The sequence below is a fragment of the Camelus dromedarius genome, chromosome 26, assembly GCF_036321535.1.
Source record: "Camelus dromedarius isolate mCamDro1 chromosome 26, mCamDro1.pat, whole genome shotgun sequence".
NCBI classification, from domain to species: Eukaryota; Metazoa; Chordata; class Mammalia; order Artiodactyla; family Camelidae; genus Camelus; species Camelus dromedarius.
Window position 1 is genome coordinate 22,792,226 of NC_087461.1, and position 22,401 is coordinate 22,814,626.

General features: G+C 48.3%; 1 protein-coding gene across 9 annotated transcripts in view; it reads right to left on the reverse strand.

Moving 5' to 3' along the window:
• The window catches only part of FRMD4A (FERM domain containing 4A), a 577,190-nt gene that overhangs the window by 108,833 nt on the left and 445,956 nt on the right, over positions 1–22,401 (reverse strand). For all 9 annotated transcript variants that reach the window (XM_064479529.1, XM_064479532.1, XM_064479533.1 and 6 more), the window contains 2 exons: positions 14,518–14,610; positions 4,214–4,298 (listed from right to left, as the gene is read on the reverse strand). In XM_064479529.1, coding sequence (XP_064335599.1) covers positions 4,214–4,298; positions 14,518–14,610 — 178 coding nt within the window. The remainder of the gene's footprint in view (positions 1–4,213; positions 4,299–14,517; positions 14,611–22,401) is intronic.

Here is a 22,401-nt window from a genome sequence, read left to right on the forward strand (position 1 = left end):
TGGTGGGACTCGGGGTGGGTGGGTGGGGGTGGGCTTTTTTTCATACAAAGCCTCTTAGAACCATCTGACTTTTAAACTACATCAGACATTACTTTGATAACAGTAAATGTTAATGTGTTAAAAAGTGAGTGAAATAAGGACTTGGAGAAATTGGAATAAACAGCTTACTGGACCTGAACAACTTAGATTCTGGAACACTGTAGGAATCATTCCCCAAGACTCAGGCAGGGCACTGGGTCAGTCGAAGCTGCCGGGGTCAGCATCATCTCCAGGCTGTGTTGGGCACCGATCTTGGGCCCCTCAAGGCCTCCAAAGTGCCAGAGGGTAGTGTGGGCGGCACAGAGCAAATCACAGCCAAGATGAACCCGGATCTGATTCCAAGCAAGCAGTTCGACCTCAACAGGAGCTAATGATGTGCCTGGCGTGGAGCTAACGATGTTCACGTTTATCTCCCTTAATTTAATCTTCCCAAGAAGGTGGTGGGTTGGGTCCATGTTCAACCCAAGAGGAAAATCAAGCTTGGAGACATCACAGAGGTGCCCACATTTAATGCAGTTACTACAAGGCAGAGGTAGGAAGGGAACCCAGGTCTGTGAGACCCCAGATCTAAACCCCTAACCACAATCACTCGGCCACGGGGCCTCCCGCCATCTTTGCAGATTTCCAACTGCACAAAGCCTGTTCCACCATTTCTGGTTCTTTCTTTTGACTAAGTCATTTAACCTCTCCAACATCACTTTCCTCCCTCAGTAGAGCTGACGATTCCATCTCCCTCATGGGCCTCAAATAACACATGTGGGATTTTTAAAATAGACTCTTAAGTGTCAATTTCTGCAAGTGGAAATCTTGTTTTTGTTGACGGGAGGGTGACAGGTGGCCTTGTGACGCAATTCTGCCTCCTGTGTAAAGTTCAGAAAAGCCTTCTCTGGCTCGCTCCCACGGCTCACCAGCTCCCGGACAGACGCTGAGAAGAGACAGCTGGGGCTCCAGGAGGGCACACACCACCCAGGGCAGCAGGCAGGCCGATGCCGTGGCACCCGGGCCCTAAATGTGGCCGGCTCCGAGGGCATCACCACTTCCACTTGGGGAACCTGTAATACGCAGTTCCGGGCATTTCTTTTTTTGTTCCCCATTTATCTCGGAGCCCCCTGTGAGCATGATGTTCAAAAGCCGTGAAGTCCTCACCTCCAGCTGAGCATCTGTGACAGAACAAGTCCAAGAGAAGCCGAGTCCGCTCCCTTAACCCCGGTGTCTGTATGACCACAATCTGGGGCAACTTTCTACCTGCTCTGGGTTGAGGCTGATTTCACCCGGTCAGCGACGTTCCAGGCATTTACTGCCCAAGTCTGCCCCCTGGTGGACGGTCCTCACTTTTTATTCCTGAATTCTTTCAAAGTGCTTTTGCACCGATTAACCAAAACCATCAGATGCCTGCAACCTATGAGGTAAGTAAGGTTGGTATTTTTGTTTCCTCTGTATAACGACAAAACGAGGGTTTAGCGAGAGGAGGAAATTGGCAAGTTCCTGGAACCACATTTAGTGTCTTTGTTCCTCCATTCAGCAAAACCCCCACATACTGAGTGCTCTGGGTTTGAGCCCAGTTTCAGTCTTGGTTCAGCAACTGTCACCAAGTGAGGTTCTTCTACAGACTCGAATCTGATCACTACCACGATCACCATTATTCTGAACATCCGTACTGGGTGGGACTACGTGTGCCATGCATGTGGTAAGGAGCCTCCATGAGGAAAAGCGACGGCCGACAGACCGTTTCAGCTCTCAAGTTTCAACGTGTGGCAGGTTGCCACAATCCCTCCAAACTGGGTTTAGCTAAATATGGAGACAGGCAGAGGGATCTCCTCGGACTCCTTGGGATACAGCCACTAACCATCTTAGGACAGGTGTACTTGGCTTTGAAGCTCTCCTTAGAGTGGAGAATCTGCCTTCCAGGGTGCAGTGCAGCCCAGTGGTTGAGATCTCTGATCTGGAGTCAGGCTGCCAGCTTCAGCCCTGACTCTGCCATTTGGGGCAGCCCTGACTTTGCCATACACAACCTTGGGGGAATCTCATAACTGCCTTGCGCCTCACAGGGAAAACTGGGATAAAGGATGGTGTTCCTCTCAGAGATGCTGGGAATATCAGCCGCACAGGGTGCAGAGAGCACTCAGCACCAGGCTTGCCATGATGCCAGTGAGCATCAGCTGTCCTTCTCCCTGGCCGTTAATGAGCTGACCTAAGGCTGAGCTCGTGCGATGGCAGGGGGTGTGCTGGGGGGCGCAAAGTGGGTTTTACTTTAAATACGTCCTCTTAGTTGTGCTGGGGGAGTCTTCTGCAAACCCCTCTCCCAAAGGACAGGGTGCATGCTGGGGACTGCCTGTGGTCATTTTGTAATAGAAAAGAACAAATCTGACTCCGTATTAGATCTGTTTCTGTGGCTTTAACCCTCTGCCCTGTTTTCTAGGCTTAGTCTTGCTGGCTCTGCACCTTTTGCAAAAGAATGTTGCCTTTAGCCTGAAAGAGACAGGAGAGCCTGTTCTCAAGGCTCTGACCTTTAAGGATATTAACACTTTTGCACTCCTATAAAGATAACAAGTTGCAGAATGGAAAATAACATTTGTTTTGTTGGAGATTTACAGGGACACCATGATCTTACCCACATGGACAGCTACAGGAACAAAGAATTCCTACACCAAGAAGTTTGCAACAACCAACCACATCCCCTCCCCCTTTTTAGTATAAAAGGAGCCTGAATTCTAATTTGAGCAGGATGGTTCTCCAGGACGTTAGTCTGCCATCCTCTCGGTCTGCTGGCTTTCGGAATTAAGTCGCTATTCCTTGCCCCAACACTTTGTCTCCTGATTTATTGGTGTGTTGTGTGGCGAGCAGAATGAGTTTCGACTTGGTAACAATTTTGGGTTATCCAGTGAAAGGAAACATCACAAGCACATGGGGGAATTGGATACAATGCAAGTGTCTCATTCAATTAAGAACTGTGCCTTGAATAGACGTCTCCCTGAAAAAGATGCACAAATGGCCACAGAGCGTCGCTGATCACCAGGGAAATGCAAAATCACGAGACACCACCTAATACCATTAGGGTGGCGATTATTTAAAAAAAAAACAAAAACAAAATAACAAGTGTTGGCGAGGATGTGTGGAATTTGGAATCTTTATGTGCTGTTGGTGGGAATATAACATAGTGCAATCGTTATGGAAAGCAGTGTGGCAGTTCCTCACAAAATGAAAAACAGAATTACCATAGGATCCAGCAACGTCACCTCCAGGTATTCACCCCGAACAACCGAAAGCAGGGGCTTCAATAGATCTTTATAAATCCATCTTCACAGCAGCATTATTTGAATAGCCAAAAGGTGGGAGCAACCCAAGTGTCCACTGATGGATGGACGAATAAACAAAATGTGGTAACTACATACAATGGCATAGTAACCATATAAAGGCAAGGAATTCTGACACATGCTACCATACGGATAAACCTTGAGGACATGCTAAGGGAAATAAGTCAGACACAAACGGACAAATACTGCATGAGTCCATTTACAGGAGGCGCCCAGAGGAGTCAAATACCGGGAGACGGAAAGTAGAATGGAGGTTGCCAGGGGCTGAGGGGTTGGGGAGAAGGGGGATTATTTAAGGGGTACAGAGTTTCAGTTCTGTAAGACAGAGTTCTGTGGATGGAGGGTGATAACAGTTGCACAACAAGGTAAACATACTTAGTACCACTGAACTGTATACCCACCAATGGTTACCATGGTAAACTTAACCAGTTAAAAAAATTGTCCCATCCTGAATGCCAATAGCATCCCTTTGACAGATGCTGCTAGAAAATCCCCAAATGGTCAAATATACATGCATTTGTTTATAAGAGGTTTGTTTATAATTGTGAGACTTAGTGCATTTGTCATACTGGTCTGGGTTTCCCTTTTTTTGTCACAGTTGCCAAGTTAAAGAGACCCCTGCAATCAAGTTAAGGAACACCTCCAAGGAGCCAAAACCCAGAGATGGGACTGGAAAAGAGTCACGTTATTAGCCCTTGATAGCGTCAGCCTCGTGGAGTTCTCATTCATTTATAGTAATTAGTTTGTACGTTTCTTCTACTAATCAATGAAATCGCACTGGGGCAACATGTTGGGATTCCTAGCTTCCAAGGATACTTTCAGGTTTCAGTGGAAAACTCTGAACAGGAAGAAGCTCTTACCTTGTAGATACAGGACTTGGCATTCAGAAAGAAGAGCTCGATGGTGGCATTGTCCTTCAGGTATGAAATGCTTTCGATATAGAACCTAAAAGAGAAAAACTGCCCATGAACCACAGCCGCATACACTGATCAGGCAGAAATATCAAGCGTTCTCTGAGTTACATGACTCGAGGACGAGAACTCCCAGTCCAACAGGAACAAGAGAGAAAAAGCACCACCTATGGTTTCCATAGTTTGTTTCAGAGAGGAAACAGTGGTTTTCAAGTCCATGTACAGGGGGTTAGGGCCATCCTGGCAGACAGCCCCTCAGTCTAGCAAAGAGCGGGACCTGCCATCAATTTCTAAGGGTAAACTTAAACTTGACCATCTACTTGCTTTTTCCTTCCCTGCTTTCCAATTTTTTCTAATGTCATCTGTTTTCATTACATCACTTTTTGTCCTAATCACTGTTGATCTGGAGTTTTAAAAGATCATTTCTTCTGCTGAACGGAATAAGGGGCCCTTTTTCTCTTTGAAAGGGTTGTGACAAATCTTCCTGAGGACGGCAAGGAGGGCTTTGATTTCCGCAGACCCAGGGGGCTGTGGCAAGTGTTCTTAATGCAGTGATATTAACGCATATGGAGCCAAATGAGAATTGGATTTTTATCCAGATGGAGCTTATGGATTTTCTTCATGATGACACAGGCTGAGACGATTCACATTAAATGTGCCTTTACATCGACTCTGGAGTTTATGAAATTCCTTAATGAGCTAGGTCCTTGCACTTGTCTAGGATCGGCTTGTGCTAAGGGAGTTGTGATGAGAGGGGAGAAGGAAATGACTGGTATGCAGAGCCTTGGTGGGGGGTCTTGAGTGGGTGTGACAACTCCTGGGGGGCACTGGACACCTGCCTCATGGAAACTAGGGGCACCTAGAAGAGGCAGAAGGCGAAATGAGAAGAAATCAGCGCTATGGTCTTCCAGAACGTGTCTCAGTGTGATGGAAAGGATCTGGGGAGGAAGCCAAGAGACCAGTGATCTGGTCCCAGCTCTGGGTGATTCAGAGCAAGTCACATAATCTCTCAGGGCTTCTGCTTTCCAGGCTGTAAAAGAGGAGGACTCGGGCAGTGGTTCTCTAGCTAAGAAGTTGACTGCTTTCCAATACTGGAAATGAAGCAGGTTGAAACAACCATAACAACAGCAGAACCAACACACTAACATTGTGTAAGGCAGACAAAATATGTGTGTGGGCTCGGGCAAGCCCACAGCCCCCCCACTTTGCAACCTCTTGTCTATAGACTAAGTAAACGTCTTCTACCATCTTACAGATGCGTGCAGAGGCTGCCGTGATGAGCACAATGCACACTCATTTACATTTGTGAGTGAGTCCTGAGGAACTTGAGATACTAGTAGAGATTTTCAAGCAAAAGATATTAGTTGGGCATTTACCATCATGGAGGGTCTACACAATTTTTTGAAATTACAATAACGTTCATTCTTGCAAAGCCTGGGAAGGAGCTCTTCCATCACCTGCTTCTCCGAAAAAAGACAAAAACAAAACAACCGCCTGCCTCCTGCTCTTGGAGCAAGAATTTTAGGTCATGGAGGATGCCGTAAAGGGTCTGCAGTGGTCTTGGAGGAACTGCAAAGTTGGACCACTTCCACTCCCCTAATAATGGAGACTTGAAATGCAGCAGCAAATTCTACATCGCAAAGCAAAATCCAGCCATCCCTGGTCTCCGTGGGAGATTGGTTCCAGGACCACCTGCTCCCCTCCCAACCCAGGATACAAAAATCCAAGGATGCTCAAGTCCTTGATATAAACGGTGTAATACAGTTGGTAGATATCTGTGGGTTTCACACCTGCTCCACGGATAGGGGGAACTGACTGTAAGTTAAATGTGATGTAATTAAAAAATCTACATCCGTTGTAAAAGGTTTTTGGCAAGGAGTAGTCAGAATAACAAAATGGGAAGGAAGGAAGGAAGGCAGGCAGATGGGAGGGAAAGAAAAGGAAGGGAGAGGAGGGGAGGGAGAGGGGTGACACAGGATCAGGATGGGGCTCTGGGTGGGTCAGAGGAAAACCAGCTCAGCTGGGTGACTTGTGGGTGTGGCCTCTTACAGACGACTCCTGCTTCCATGCTTGTGTTCAAGCTTCACCCCCCAAAACAATCCTCCTGCACCCCCACAACTCACTCCTGCTCCCCTCAGCCTCGCTCAGGGTCACCACACATTTTCACCACCTCTACTGACGGTCCCCACAGCAGATGTCCTCTCCCAGGCTCCAGTGACCCCCTCTGCTTATTATGTGGCCCCAGGGTCCCATGATTTTTTGTTCCCTGAGACGTCTTCTTTCCTGGTTGCTAACTCATTGAGGGCTGCGACCCCATCACCTTCATTTCTGCACCCCCAGCCCTGATCCAGGGCCCAGCACAAACATGTACTTAAACATTCCTGTGAATCAAAGACACTGATTTTCAACCATTCCCCTCTCCACACATCATCAGTGGGAGATTGTATTGGACAGTGAAATGGGCACTGAAGACAACACAGGAGGGAGAAAAAATAATAAATGATTTCCCAGACCCTTTATGATTCAGGGGTCTTCCATTCCACGCCCAGCCCACGTGCCCCCAGCCCTGCTCTCACTGTGAACTCGGAGAGTTGCTCACCCAGAGCTGTTGATTACTTGGAATCCTAGAGCCAGGAGAACAGCAGAGGCTTCTGGAGTTTCAGCGAGTGAGCTCGGTTCTGAAATAATAATTCTGAGTCTAAAGCTGTTGGGTTTGAAATCACTCAAGTTTCAAAGCAGAGCCCTAGGGCTTGATCCCATTTGTTTCAATTCTTGAGAATTAAGGAGCATTCTGCCCTCCCACCCCCAGTTTTCTCCTCAACAGTGTATTAAGGGAAAAAAACCTAACACTCTCCTTTCAAATCATGGAAAACTGAAATGAGATGGCAAATTCCACGTCTTTGGCGACAGCGTTTGTTCTCTGGCTGCACAAGAGACAGGAAGGTGGAGGGAGTAAGAGACATGCTCTGAGATGGAGGGAAAAAAATCATCTCCTTTTGACGGAAACTGGAAAGCAGATTTCTGTTAACCTTAACCACCAAGAAACAGCCTGAAAACCCCGTGTGTCCCCGGCTTGTTGTATTACTGCTTTGTAACCTGGGTATTTAACTTACCCTGAGCTTTCCAGCTGCGCCAGGGTGCTGGTGAGTCGAAAGTGCCCAGAGAAAAACAGACCTCAGACACCTCCAGGCCACATGGAGCCCCAGCGCACGCTACCACACTACGGGAGAGGAACTTCTAGGGAAACGGGAAACGCTGACAGTTTGCGTTCCAAGTGGAGGTACCACTCTGTTCTGGGTTTTCCTGAGAGCCTTGTCAGAGGTCCCCCTTTTGGGCAGTAGGTGGCGATGTTGCATTGCTTAACTACCAGTGCGGGGGTGGGTAGGGGAAGCTGCTTCAGAGACCTGGTTCACAAAGAAAGCCCCGGGTCTCTGGGAAAACCCAAGGGGATGAATGATGTCTCGTAGGTTCAGAGGGTCTGCGTGGGACATTCCAAGTCTGATTCTGGATTAACCATGGGTTTCTGATGCTTTGACACCTGGGGGCGTGCTGACTCTGGAGGGACGGCCCCTCCCGGGCTTAGCCAGCTCCTAGGGGAGTGAAGGACTCACCTGTGAGCACTCCTTCCCCACGCAGGCCAGCCAATCCAGAGCCCACATACATTTTCTCGTCTCCTCTGTGGGGGTTTCACACTTCAGGCCATTGTCCGCCTGCCTCAGTCATCCCAGGGCCAGGAAATGGATAACTTGGGAGAATCCCCATGCCCCCAACCCTGCTGAAATTATCCAAACAAGCCAATCCTAAGCCTGCTTACCCTGCCTCACCCATGCCTTCCTGCAGAGACCACGATAAAGGCTCCTGCCCACAGCTCCCCCAACACCCTGTGCCTCCTGGACGAGCCTGGTGCGTCCCCGCATGGCCCTGCCTGGCATCGGGTACCCCCTCCTCCTGGGAACTGAGCAGCCATCTCTCTTTTCAATGGCTCTCACCTCCTCATCTGTTGGCCTCAAGTACCTGAATAATAATAAACCTGACACTTTAAAAAAGGCTCTTTAGCGCATTGGCAGGACTCAATCTCAGGGCTTCTCTCTGAGCCAAAGGAAACGGTGCTCTAGGCCAAGCGCAAGAGCGTCTCTCGAGTACCGCGAGTGATGCCACAGCCAGCGTGACCTAGATGACGCTAATCTGAGGCCATTTTATCGAACAGTCTGAAGTAGGAGCAAGCATGCACTATGCTGCACGTGTTTGAGCATATCCAACACTCGGGGCTCGGAAGCCTGGGGGAGTCTGGTCCCCTTTAACCTGTGGAAGCCTCGGAAGCAGCAGACGGAACCCAGTCCAGCCAGATTAGACGTCCCCTAGGTTTCCTCCTCTGGTCCCCTCGCTCCTCGTCTTCCCTCTCACATCCACCCCTTGGCTCTTGGGGAATCACTGACTATTTATAGCAAGTGTTAATTAAATGGCCCAGTGATTTCATTTTGTAATGAACACAAATGTCACATTTGGAATGCTGGCTTTCGGTAGCAAAAAGGAGCCATCATAATGAGAAGGATAATTAATACTGCTGTGAGTTTCTGCGGCCAAAAATCTCTGATGTTGAGAATTTCAACAGCGCTGAAAATCCTAACTGGGACACCCAGTTGAGATCTAGCAAGTTCTGGTTAGCAGGCACCTCGTTTTAGATCCGTGCCACCACGGTTACCAGGAGTGACAGGACACAGCAACTGCTGTCTTAATCAGCCCGGAAAGATACCAACAGTCGGGCCATGAACTTGGCTGTAAAATCCCCTCTCCTTCATTAAAGCTTCTTAGCATCCCCTGTCTTTCTTTTCTTCCTGTAGCTCACTTTCATTTATTGTTTGTGAAACTCGAAGTTTGCGGAGACAAATCTAATCTCTATTTATTTTCCTACAAATAGTGTAGATGACCAGAGCTACATGGACACCTGGCTGGAGAATACACAATCAAAGGAACAGCCCAGACACGGAGGAATCATTCTGAGCGCAAACCTGTGTCTATAAAAGAGAAGAAGGACTTCCTTCGGTGGGTAGGCATATTTCCCTTACATTTTTTTCTTGACTTATTTCTTTTTTTTTCTTCCCCTTAATGGAGGCACTGGGGATTGAACCCAGGACCTCGTGCACGCCAAGGACACTGCGCTATACCCCCCATGCCCTCTCTTGACCTATGCCTTAAGCTCCCTGGTGAACACTATCAGAGGGTCACTGTTCTCAGTTTGGGGAGCTTGCCTCGTAGCATTAAACAATGGTGCTGTTGTTGAACGCAATCTTGATCGTACACTGACCACCGGGCTGCTTGTAAGGATGTGTATGAGGGGTAAGGTAGTGGGGAGCTATGAGGCTGCACAGGCACGCCCAAGTCAGGTCGCCCAGGTATCCTTACAGGATAACAGGAAGCCAGGAAGCTCATGGGTATCGGATGAAAATTCTAGAAAGGTGCTCAGTGGCAACATCTGGAGAGAGTACAAGGGGCCAAGACTGGAAGCACAGATGAACTAGGAGATCTCAAGACCAGGAGAGGCTTATGAGGGTCCTAATTACAGCCAGTGAGGGGTGCATGCAGGGTAAGGGATGGGGCTACTTAAGATGCAGAACTAAGCGGAGCTGGTGAACAAGAGGAGAGAGGAGGGAACACGTGGAGGAGATCAGATGATGTCAAGGCTGACTTTCAAGTCCCCGGCTTTGGGGACTGGGTGGATGGCAGTGCTCACCACAGAGACAAGGAAGTCTGAGGGAAAAAGAGCGAGTTTGGGGGCAGAAGGATGATGACAGTATTCGATTCAGACAGGGGAGGGCAGAAAAGTGCCTGTGAACTTTGGGATCTACAGACCCCCGGTGACCATGTGGGTGGTGGGGCCAGACCCACCACAGACTGCAGGATCGGGGGACATGGGAAGGGGGCCGCAAGTCCACCCTCGGAACCCCTGCTGTGAACAGAAGGGGCTGCAGGGGTCATAGCTGCAGGAGGATCCAAGTCAGGGAGGGTATCACCTCTTGTGAGGGTGGGAGAGACGTGGACATGGACGGAGGGTCCAGGGAGAAGCGGAAGCTTAAGACAGAGAAAAAGAGAGGAGAGACTTGAGGGAGGGAGCTCTCTGAGGTGATGGGAGGGGCTGGGGCACAGGGCAATCAGCTGGCGTCGGGTGATGGGATAAGAGCCACTCTTCCTCTGAGACGAAAGGGGTGTGTGTGTGTGTGTGTGAGAGAGAGAGAGAGATCTTGGAAGTTGAAGAAACATAGGGGTTATCTGTTCACTGCCCTATACTTAGCTCCTCAAACAGTACCTACAACATAGCAAGTGCCCAATGAATATTCATGAACCAATAACCAAATCCATCTATAATGGTGAGTATGGACCACGGAGTTTGCAAGGGAGAAAGCTGTTGACACCCCCATAGCTGGGATGAGAGTGGATCTGGCTCTCAAGGCTCGGAAGCGACCCAGCTCAGGACCATGATAAGGGCCAATGGGATCGAGGCGTTTTCTTCATAGAGCTGGAGAGAGCAGAGGGCAGGGCGGAACATCTGCCCACTGGAGGTCACTGTTGTCAGGAAATGGCGAGGCATTCTCCAGCAAGACTAACAGCACGCATCTCAGCTTCTGGAAACTTCTCCTTTCCTATTTAGGATGCCCCTTCCTCCGGCAGGGTGGCATCCAAGGTTTGTGACAACGGGGACCTGTGCCCCTGCTGGGGGCACTCCGTCCATGGTGCTGAGTCCAGCAGCTCCCAAGCAGCAAGGTCAGGCCGGGGAGGGCTCCCCTCCACCACACTTCTCCCCAGTGCGGGGTGCGTCTGTCCTTACTACCGTCTTTGCAGATGGGCGCGGCCAAGTGTGGAGCACGAGACGGGCCAAGGTTGGCGATCTCGATGGGGGTCCTCTGGCCCTGCCTGCACGTGGTCTGATCAGCAGTCATGGTGTCACTTTTCACTTGTGAGACGGAGACAGCGTGGTGGAAGGGGAAGGGCCCCAGGTTTGGAGTCAGATCTGACCGAACAGATGCCATAACTCACTAGCCATGCTGGGGGCAGAATTCACCTGGCCATCTCGTATGTCTGCTTCCAGGATGGTTGTGACGATAGTTCACCCTTAACAACGGACAGTTCCCTTCTTCCTGACCTTTTCCCTTTTTAGGTAATTATTAAGACCCTGATGCCCCTACGACTGTTCCTGGTGGTTTGACTGATGAGGGTTGCAGGGATCAAGACCATTTGCAGCTTAATAACCGGTCGGCGAAGGTCAGGAGGGTTCTGAGCCTTCCATCCTGCTATTCTGAGTCTGTCCTAAAGCCTGATGCCAGCTTCACGCCCTCCAAGGAGGAAATGCTCATTTCCTGGCTTAGAGGATGAAGCAGAATTCTGCGAGTTCCAATTCATGTTATTTAATATATTTGGGCCTTATTTTTCCTAATTGGTTGAATGGAGACCATAGCTCTGCCCTCACGCTCACAGACATTGTGAATATACATTGCAGCAGAAGAACATATAAATGCCAAGTAACAGGCCACGCTGGCTGGCAGCCCAAACGCAGATCCTCGGAGGCACAGGGTTAAGATTTCCACTCCATGAATTCCTAAATCTTGGCCTAAGGCAGCCGATCTTTTCCACGCTCTCTTGTATCAGGTGGTTTTATGTTGCTTCTGTTCCCCTATATAACTGCACACACGTTATGTAGGTGTAACATACAGACGTGGAAAGGAAAGGAAAGGGCGACGGGGGGACTAGAGAGTTAGGCTGCTCTGAGGATGCATGCGTGGTGGATGGCTAGGCTGGGCTGTGGGGGCCGGACCGCCTGCACTGCTGTTTACAAAGGTCAGGGTGCGCGCACCGGGGAAGAGCCCAGCTGATAGGAGCTCCTTTATGCAGTCCAGCATATCCCAAGGTCTGGGTCTTTGATGAACATAATTTATCATACCACTCCTTTGGAGAAAACAGCTTGTGGGCATCCCCAGAAAGGCAGCGCTGAGTTATCAAATGGGAATTCTTCCCAAGCTGAAAATCAAGGTAAAGGCGCAGAATGCGCCCCGGTGGGAGAGTCTGCCTCCTCCCTGGGAGACGACGAGCCACTGGGGTTTTGACACTGTGCTGTTCAGCCAGCTGCCAAGTGGGGACACAGGAGAGCAGGGGTTCCGGGAGCCAGGCTCCTCCGTGGCTGGTGCCAAGGAGACACCTGCCCTGGGAGGTGGTTGTAATAATTCAGATGACATAGGATGAGGGAGTTTAGGTAATAAAGAGGAGAGGGCAGGGCAGAGAGAGATTCTGGAAGTAGCAGCAGAGAATTGATGCCCATAAGAACATGAAGGAGATGAAAGGGGGAACAGACTTCAAGATTTAAAGCCTGTATGACTGGATGGATAATGACATCAGATTCGATGGGACCACAGAAGGCTTGGGGAGGTAGGGTGGGGGGAGGGTGATGAATTTGGTTTTGAACCTGTTGAGTTTGACCAGGTGGCCAAGAGGTAACTGGAAATAGAAACCCGGGGCTCTCCAGAAAGATGGGCTTTTAGGATGAGGCAGTGCTTCTGCCAGGTGTCCCCCCTGAAGTGTGGATTTGGGGAGTTTTTCCTAATGAGCGTTCAGGGAGGCGCCTGCTTTGGACAATCAGGAAAACGGGTGTCCTTGGGTCTCATCACCCCGTCCCTGGTTCTGCTGTAACACTGGCTCTCCCTCTGCACTTCTCCATGCATCTGGCTCCACAGAGAGATGTCAGCTTCGAGAAGTTTGGACCCATCTGCACGCAGACCCTCGGCCACAGACACCTCAACTGGGCAATCTCACGGCACTCCAAGCTTTTCCCCAAACCCCTAATAACTCGGCTAGTAACAGACATGTGGGAAAAAACAGCTAATATGCAACCAGCCCGGTATTTTCTCTTCTTGGCTAATGTTGGCAAAAAGCACCAGGAAGGGCGGGGAGCCTGATCTATGGCAAGTGTACACACCCACCTTTGATTGCAGGTTAATGAACTGCTTAAATTCAACTGAGTCTCGCCTGATGTCGCCACCCCTCCCGGTGGAATTGTTACTCTTTGCTTTATATGATGACTTTTCCACTTATCTGAGAAAATGTAGCCACCATTAAAGAGAATATGACACTGAAATCGTGCCCATCAGGGAGGGAAATGGCAAAGATTAGCTCTGATACGTTCACAGCTGTTAAATCAAAAAGGCACTAAATGCACGTTTAAATTGACTCCACCAGCTGCGGTAAAGACGTACTCCCGCCCGTGAAAAGGACCCTTTCTTTACCTCCGATTTTGTCTCCTGCGGTGTCGGAATGGCTACGTCTAAAACTGCTTCCTGGCTGCACTCTTCAGGAAGAACTGAAATGTGCGTCGTTTGCGTCCTGCTCTTGAATTTCTATCCGCATATTTTATAAGGGCTGGGGCTATGCGTTGGGCGGAGAGGCCAGTGTCCATTGGAAGACTGAGCACTTGAACCTAAATGCCTCTGCAGCTGTGTGGACAGACCCAGCCTGATGGTGCCACAGACTGGCTGCTCAGGGAGCCGCTGGACCTGGGGGCTCAGATTCTGGCTTTGCTATACACAATCTGTACTTTGCCCTTGAACTCATGACGTGACCTTCCATCCCTTGCCCCCGGCTTCATACAACCTTCTGCAAACCCAAGTGGTAAGTCTGGCTGGCTTCATAAGATTGCTGCGACATTAACCCTGAGAAGCAGTCACAAAATCAAACTTCTTCTCATAGATTAATGAACAGAAAATGCCCATTGTTTCTGGTTAGGCCACAGCCTTCCTTCTTGGGTTTCAATGATTCTTATTTGGGATAAAGCAGGCAAATTTCAAGAGGCCAAGTGGCACTTGTGACAGAAGAACAGAACACACACACAGACTTTTGTTACGTAGCTTCAAAGGCCACCAAAAGAATCCAGGGCTTGTGTTATTACAGGGGACTCAGTTTCCTTTGAGATATATGCCCTCTTTGCCCCATAAAGGCAAAGGGAAAAAAGAAAGGCTTTTATCTTCATTCCACACAAGCATCCGAGTGCCAGAGCACAAACACGCGTGTCCACGCACACCCGCGGACGTGACGCACACACTCACGCCCTGCGCTTACATCTGCTGGGAACGTAGAGATGCTACGACCTCCGTGACTGGCAGTGAACTAAGACAACCCTGATTTCCCTTTTCTTTGATCCCTCACGCTCCCAGACTTTCTTGACAAAGAGGAAAAAAGCAAAAGGCAAAAGGACAGCTACCCGATGTACATACCTGACACAAAAGTATAAAACCACTGGTCCTGATTTTTTGGGGAAGTCATGTTCCAACACTCTTCGATCCAGCTGAAGCCAGTTTAAGTGTCCCCTGAGGAAAGAGAGACCGATGGGTTAGGGCTTTGGGTTTTGCAGAAGTTTCTTGGGACAAAGGTATATGTGTCGCAGAATGTGCTAGACCACAGAGAATCGTGGACCTCTGCCTCACTATTAAGGTCTCGGTTTTTGAAGACCCCAAAGGAATGATCAGGGGACTCCTGCGTCAGCTAGAGATACTGTGTGATAATCAAAGTCGGGGGTTTGAGACCCGCTGCCCATTTTCTCAACGGCACTAAAATGAAAATACAACCATACTGTCTTTCTTGTCCTGAATTCCCTTACCACCACTCTCCTGACTGCCTTCTCTCCTGAAGGCCTCACAACACACTTTGGAAGCATGTGAGCAATCTTCGCAACATCTCGCTGGAGGCAGATGGGGTGAAACGTGAATCACAGACGGTTTCCTCAAAAATTAAATGCACGGCTGCCATCCGGCCCAGGCACTCCACTCCCCGGTACTTACTTACCCAAGAGAAATGAAAGCAGACGGCCACACAAAGCCTTCTAGGCACAGGTGTTCCCGTTATTTGTAATAGCTCCCAACTTGAAACAACCCCAGTGTTTCCCAGCGGGGGCATGGACACGTTACGACATTGTTCTGTAATGGAACACTACCCCGTGATAAAGACAGTGAGCTGTTAACACACACAGCAATACTAGGATGCACCTCAAAATAAAGACGCCGAGGGGAAGAAGCCAGGCAAGAGGGAGTGCAGACTGTATGGTTCCATTTATAGAAAACGCTAGAAAGTGCAGACTGGTCAGCAGTGACAGAAAGCAGACTGGTGGCTGAGTGGAGGATGGCTGATGGGGGAGGGTCACAATGGGGGACGAGGAAACTTTTGGTTGTGATGGAGATGTTCATTATCTCGATGGTGGTGATGGTTTCATGGGTGCAGACAGATGTCAAAACTTATGAAACTGTACATTTTAATCTGTGTAGCTTATTGTACATCAACTTCACCTCATTAAAGCTACTTTACACAGTGAACCAAGGAAATGTGGGATGATGTACAAATAGGGACACGTCTGCATTTCCTTCTTCCTTCCCTCCTTCCCTCCCCTTCTCCTTCCATAAATATTAATTGACTACCTTCTCCAAATGAGAGTCTGGAGATGCAGCAGTAAGCAAAATCCACACAGTCCCTATTCCCCTGAAGCTTATATTCTTCTTAGGAAACAGACACTCAGCAACTCTTTCCACAATTAATTACATAATTACTAATAGTATTAGGACCATGAATTAAGGACCTGATCTAGTCTGGGGGGTCCAAGAACTACTTGGTGTTTGACTGAGATTTGAAGAATGAATGAGAAAAGCAAAGAGGAAGGGGAAACCACTTTCGAAGCAGAAGGGCCAGCATGTGCAAAGGCCCTGAGGTGAGAAGAAACCTGGCACTTTGGTGTCATGTGAGTAGAAAGGGATGAGGCTGGAGAAGGGTGACCAGGCCCTTGGAGACACGTTGAGGAAGCTGATCTTTGAAGAACAAGTATGAGCAGCAGAATCCACTCTGTCCTCCTCTGCTCTCCTTACCCAATCTCCGTGCGTCATCCTGGAGGACTCAGAGTCCTATAATCGTCTTTGCTTAGTAAGCTCATGCTGAACAGACACAACTGCACACCATTTCCTCGGGCGCCTGATGCTGTGTAACACAGATGTTTATAATGTATACACACTTGGGAAAGGCTGGCACTTACTAAAGAAAAGCTGTTGCATCATTGTATGAAAATGTTTGCTCCTCCAAGCCTCCAAATAATGAAAGATGGAAGATATTCCAGAGGCTTCCATCCCCATTTTGAGACTTTGTTCAAACTGCACCTTCTGTACAAAAGAACAAATCCCTCTTTCCATTAAGCCCAAGCCTGTGGTTCTGGGGGTGAGGATGAGGGCTGCTTCGGAACAGTGTCCACCTGAGGAACTCTGGCCTCTTTCTCCTTCTAAGCATCTTCATCTAGACAAAAAATTTTTCTATTAACTTTATCTTTAATGTTCAGTTCCTCTTCTCTGACTATAGTAAAGGTATAGTAAGAAGTATAGAATGAAGAAAGAAGTTTGCTAAGCAAAATAACTGGACTTACATCTTCCAGAAAGGTGGGATAAATTCTTGTCTTGTAGAACACAGGGTCTGGAAACAGAAGTCCCAGATGCCACCCTCGTGTCTGGTTACATCGAGATGCGGATAATGACCCCACGGGATCGTGCTGTTTCATGCTCTGAGACTTAGCTCCTGCTGTTCCCTCTGCCTAGAATGCCCTTCCTCTCTTTCATTGCCCAGTGAAGTCTGGCCCATCCTTCCAGACCTACTCTCCTGTGTCTCCTCCAGAAACCCATCCCTGACACCCTCCCCACCCCACACACCAGCCTGGTTGCAGCTTCTCTGGATTCTCACAGCATCCATCCTGAACACAGCTCTGTGCCTGCACTTCCCGAAGTCCATGGAACTCACTCTACGTACACACTTCTCCTCAATAGAATTTTTACATCTGAAAAACAGAGGGATCTACCCTATACGGTAACAGTATGTGTGTTTTTGATTAAGTGGGAGATGTTAAGACAGATGTGAGACTTCATTATCTGGGATTAATAAGCCATCGCCCTTTCTTTCTTGCCTCTGAAAGTGTCCAGTTATCTCCCAGGCTCCTCTTTGTGTGCAGCCTCTTGCAGACACGCCATATGCACACTCACGCCAGGACTCAGATCACGCTGTGTCTCTTCCTTGGAACAGCCTCTCCATCCTCTTTATCTGAACGCCAGCCATTGTTCAAGGCCGAGTTCAAGTCTTACTCTGAGTGAAGTCTTCCTTGATTGCCTAAGCCTGGGATTTCTTTCAAACGTGTCCAGGGCTTCTGGTTTGTGTCATGTGCAAGGCGTTAGTACAGCCTTGTGCAATGATTTCTACAATGTGACCTGTCTCTTCAGCTCAGTTGTAGGTTTTCAGCACTAAAAAGGAAAGCATCATCCCCAGAACTTAGCACAGTGCTTGGCAAACATCAGAGGCCCGGACGCACTTGCTCATCGATTGGATGACCGTCTCCAAAAGCAATCGATTTACACCGAGATCTTAATCTATAAAAGTGACCTGAGTAACAATACAGGGAGGTCAATGCCGTTGAAAGGAAAGTTTCCTGTTCCTCACAGCTGCCTAGAAATGAGAGGCACTCACACCACACAGGGCCGCCAGGAGAAGCACCAGTGTTGATCGTGAGGCAGAAAGGACTATGGGGAAGACACAGGCCAGAGACGTCGTGGGGTTTTCATGGAAAAGGCACGGAAGACAGCTTAGGACTGGCTACTCTGAATGATTCTGGGGGGCCCTGAGGCATGGGGCTGTCCCTGGCTGGCTGGTACCTGGTCCAGGTGTGATTAAGGACAGGGGACGCCTGGCTTGGGGTGAGACAGTTATATAAAGGGAGTGGTTCAGGGCATGACGTCAGGGGCACGGAGGGGACAGAAGCAACTTTGGCTCTTTGTTTGGCCCTGTAATTAACAATGCCAAATACATACAGGATCTACGAAGCCTCAGAACCGAAATGCACCCAATGACCATGTAGATTTCAATTGTAGATCTTTTGCCTTATTTAATAATTCTTGGTCAAGAGTCTGCTGGGAGTAACCTTTTCATGATCGTCTTCTGAAATAGACTAAAAGGGGGGCACGGATATTCCCCTCCAGCTCCAAGCTCAAAGAATAAAGGAGGAACTGAGAGATGGAATGTTCTACACGTGCCCTTAAGACCTGTCAACGGGCCAGGATTGAGAAAACCTCATCCCACCCCGAGGGCACAGCATTTCTGAGCACTCAGACTGCTGGATGTTCAACTTGGCTTCTGGGGGCCGTAATTCACTTGGCAGAGAACCTGCAAGGGGGACCTTTTGCTTGAAGGGACTCAGACACGGACGTCACGTGGCTCCACTTTGCTAGGTCTGCTCACTGCCCATCTTCTTCATCCATGTTATTAGAGGGCAGATAAATGGGTGGGGCCTCCCTCTCCAGGGAATTTCATTCCCCACACTAAACTTTTTACAAGAATGACATCTTAGAGATGACTGTATTTAACTGGAAATTCCTTGGTTCCCAGCTATGTATTGGTTTAGCATTTATCGCCCATGACATGACTAGAAAGCAAGAAAACGATCAAAAAGGAGAAAGAACAGGAGGCCAGAATCCTCCCTGAATTGCATAGTTGGCCTCAGAGGAAAATGAATTTCCTCTTCCACTTCCCCTACTTGAATCCCTCAACCCCACTTCTGACACACACACACACACACACACACACACACACACATGTGCACACACACACACACAGGCAGGGAGCTGATATCTGTGGAGAGGTGGGCTTTGTGCACCTGGAGTCCTGGGACCCTCAGGGGGAAGGAAGTCGCTCCTTCCACTTTATGTGCTTGTAAAAAGCATCTCTCCACTCACGGCAGCTACAAAGGGAAAGCCTGAGGGACAAGAGACCCGCCCCAGGTCCCCCGTCACAACTGCTCAATATTTGGGCAAAAGCTAAGAGCTGGATTAAAAAGCAAACTGGGAGCTCCAGTCTTGAGGCCGCCACTTTCGGCTCACTGAAGTATTTCCCATTCATCGTGCTGAGTTCAGAGTCACGCTCCCTAAGCCAACGCTACAAACGGTGCCCCACCGTCTGGGACTTTGTCTCTTCCACGGAACACCTCCTAGTCTCGACATCCAGTCTCTGCCTTAAACTCTTCTTCCCCCTTTAAGCTGGGGTGGGATGGGAAGCGAAGGATAGAGAAAAGAAGCATTTTCTCTCCACAGTTTAACTAAGACAGGCCTGATAGCTTAGTTTTCATTAGCTCATTGATTTTTCATTTGAGAATTCACATCAGTGCATTTGCCGATAACAAAGCAAAAAAAAAAAAAAAAAAAAAAACCCGAAAAACAGAAGAAGTCCCAGCACACACTCAGAGTACTTTTGTCATTGCCTGACTGATGACTGTCTTTAAAGCCAGCAAGATAACACCCATTTGGTCTATGGTAGCAATAGGTAAAACCGTGAGGTCAGTCATAAATATGCAATTGCTTCCAGGCAACAGAAATTGGATGCATTTATGTCACAGATTGCTTTGAGCTTCTACGTATAATACAAACAGATTTTTGGTCCAAGCATTGGCACCTTAAACAGAAATGGCCTTAAGGAGAGCTTTGTTCAGAGAGAGTTCCCGGGGTGGGGGTGCTATGTGATAAACCTGTCTGAACCATCACTTTTTAGACCCCAGGGGAGAATCGTATTCTGTGCCTTTTAGAGGCTTTTTATTGTAGGTAGCTGATGCGTATGGATTGAGTTCCCCAAGGAAGCCAAAGCAAGAGGATGAAATTCTTACAGACATCACTGGATGGAGAGGGGTGAAGGGGAGGCCTTCACATAGAAGGTTTCGCTTTTCAGGGTCTTTGAATTGGAAGTATGCCTGCTCGTCATGGACAGCTCAGGGACGCTGACTTAGCTAGAATCCCTCGAACAGGGGCTTTTAGGTATGTGAGCGTGTGAGTGAGAGCGCACGTGAGAGACAGCGCCTGCGAGAGAGCGCCACACACAGGTTAAGGTAAGGCATGTACTGGGGAGCCCAGATGCCTAAATCATGGGCTATTTTGCCCATGTGTATTCACGCCTTTAATTTTTTATTATATGGAGAAATTGTTTGCTCCACTATGTCCTCTTAAGGCTATTCCAAATTTTCTTTCATAGCACCTTCTACACTGTATCTTAACGCTTAACCACCTCAAGTAAAAACAAGCTCTACGAGGGGTCAAAGGCCAGTTACTTTTGTCTCTCCAGGCCTCATGGTGGATACTAAGAAAACACTTGCTAAGAAGCAAATACATCAGCTTCAGATAAGCCCCACAGAGCAACGCTGCCGTCGGGTCGGCGACTGCCCTCCACGTGCAGACGTCGCTCCTGCTCTAACTAAACGATCTCCGTATTTGGGGAGAATTCACTCTGCTCGCCTGGCCCAGGATACGAGCTCCCCTGTACCGCCTGCTCTGGGAAGGAAAAGGTCAGGAGATAAGTCTGGATCCCTAAGGCCTCCTCTGGTGGCCTCGTTCTTTTCTGATTTGTCCTAGCCGCACACAGGAAGAGTTGTGCCAAAGCCCTTCTCTGGTTACTGAACAGGAAGGCGCTGTTGTGTGCCACAAGGTCTGAGGGTCTACACCGGCCGTCTCCGGGGGGGTGATGAAGGCTGACTGCCACCTGCCCGGAAGCAGCTGCGACAACCCAGGCACAGAGGTTGTAGCCAGCGATCTTCTCTCCTCCGTCTCACAGCACAGAGCATTTAAGGAATGGAAACCCCAAACCTACTTCTAGATGTTACTTTCCCAGAGCTGCCTCTTGCGGTGGCTTCTTCTGCAATTGGAAAACTGCTTTTCCACTCTAGCGTTTCAATTGTAGATCAGCTTGGGACAGGGAAGTCTCATCAATGAGGCCCTTTCCAGATGTCTCGGCCAAGGCTAGTCCTGCTTCTAGTCAAGGGACGCGGGGCCCAAGGAGCCACAGAGCAGAGGAGTCCCCCCATCATCCTGGCATTGGGGCTACAGATGCATTTCCAGTGAGTTGGGGGCATTCTGGACCTTAATTATCCGGATAAATCACACTCCCCATGAATGACTCGATTAATTAAGACACAGCATGTTGTTAAAAAAAAAATCCTTAATTAGTTCTTAAACTTAGATTCCGGCTTCAGAGTGTCTGCAAACCCTCTGAAACTGAAGCATAAATTACTTTGTGTATAAACGTTTGCGGAGAGGAGGGAATGTAACTTCTTAAATTTCGAAGGGGGTCTGTAATTAAATAAGAGGTTACTCATTGACATGTATGCATGTAATTAAATAAGAACTACTCATTTCCTTAATTGGCACATGAAAATACGTTCTAACCGTATGTGGCTCTTGCAACGTGCAATGATGGCTAACCAAGCTTCTTGGGGTGTGGTTGACTATTTCTGCTAAATAGTCTCCAAGTTGGTTAGTTATGGCTTTTGATGATGAGATCCTCTGTCAACAATTTTTTTTAATTTTAAAAATTAAAAACTTAGATGTTTGCAGATGTCCAAACTGACTGAAAGGTACACTTTAAATATGTGCACCTTCGTATGTCAATTACAACCTCAATAAAACTTTTTTTTAAAGAAATCAATAGAGGAAACAGAAATTATGATTGAGAATGGATCAGATAACTAAAAATAGGGCTTTATTGATTTAAATTATACAGTCAGGACCAGGAGCTTTGGGAAAAAAAATCAACTTGGGTGTTGAAGCAGCAGTAGAAATATTTCAACAATAAAATGTAAAAATAACTTTCATCCAGCAAAGGATATCAATGTTTGATAAATGAAAATCTCAGTTACTCTTTTTATATTCAAGGAAACACTAAATCTGAACTTCTGACTTCGTTCTCCAATAGTCAGGTTTCCAGAGTCTGAAATGGGGAGGGTTTATAACTTTGGGCTCCTGGCATGTGCCATGATTGGCCCCAAATATTCAAAGTTTGAGTGAACTCAGCTTCTCTTCTTTGGTCTGGAGGGAGGGAGCAGAGGAAATTACTCCAACATTCTCTTTTCTCTACAACAAGGGTTTTCAAACTTGGCTCCGTACAAGAATCAACTGGGGAGCTTTCAAAAGCCTTGATGCTCAGGCCACACCCAGACCAATTAAATCGGAATTTCTGCGGGGAGGTCCCAGGCATCAGCCTTTTATAAAATGTCCTCGGTGACTCCAATGTGGAGCCAACGTTGAGGCCCATGTCTGTAGCACAATGTTAACTAT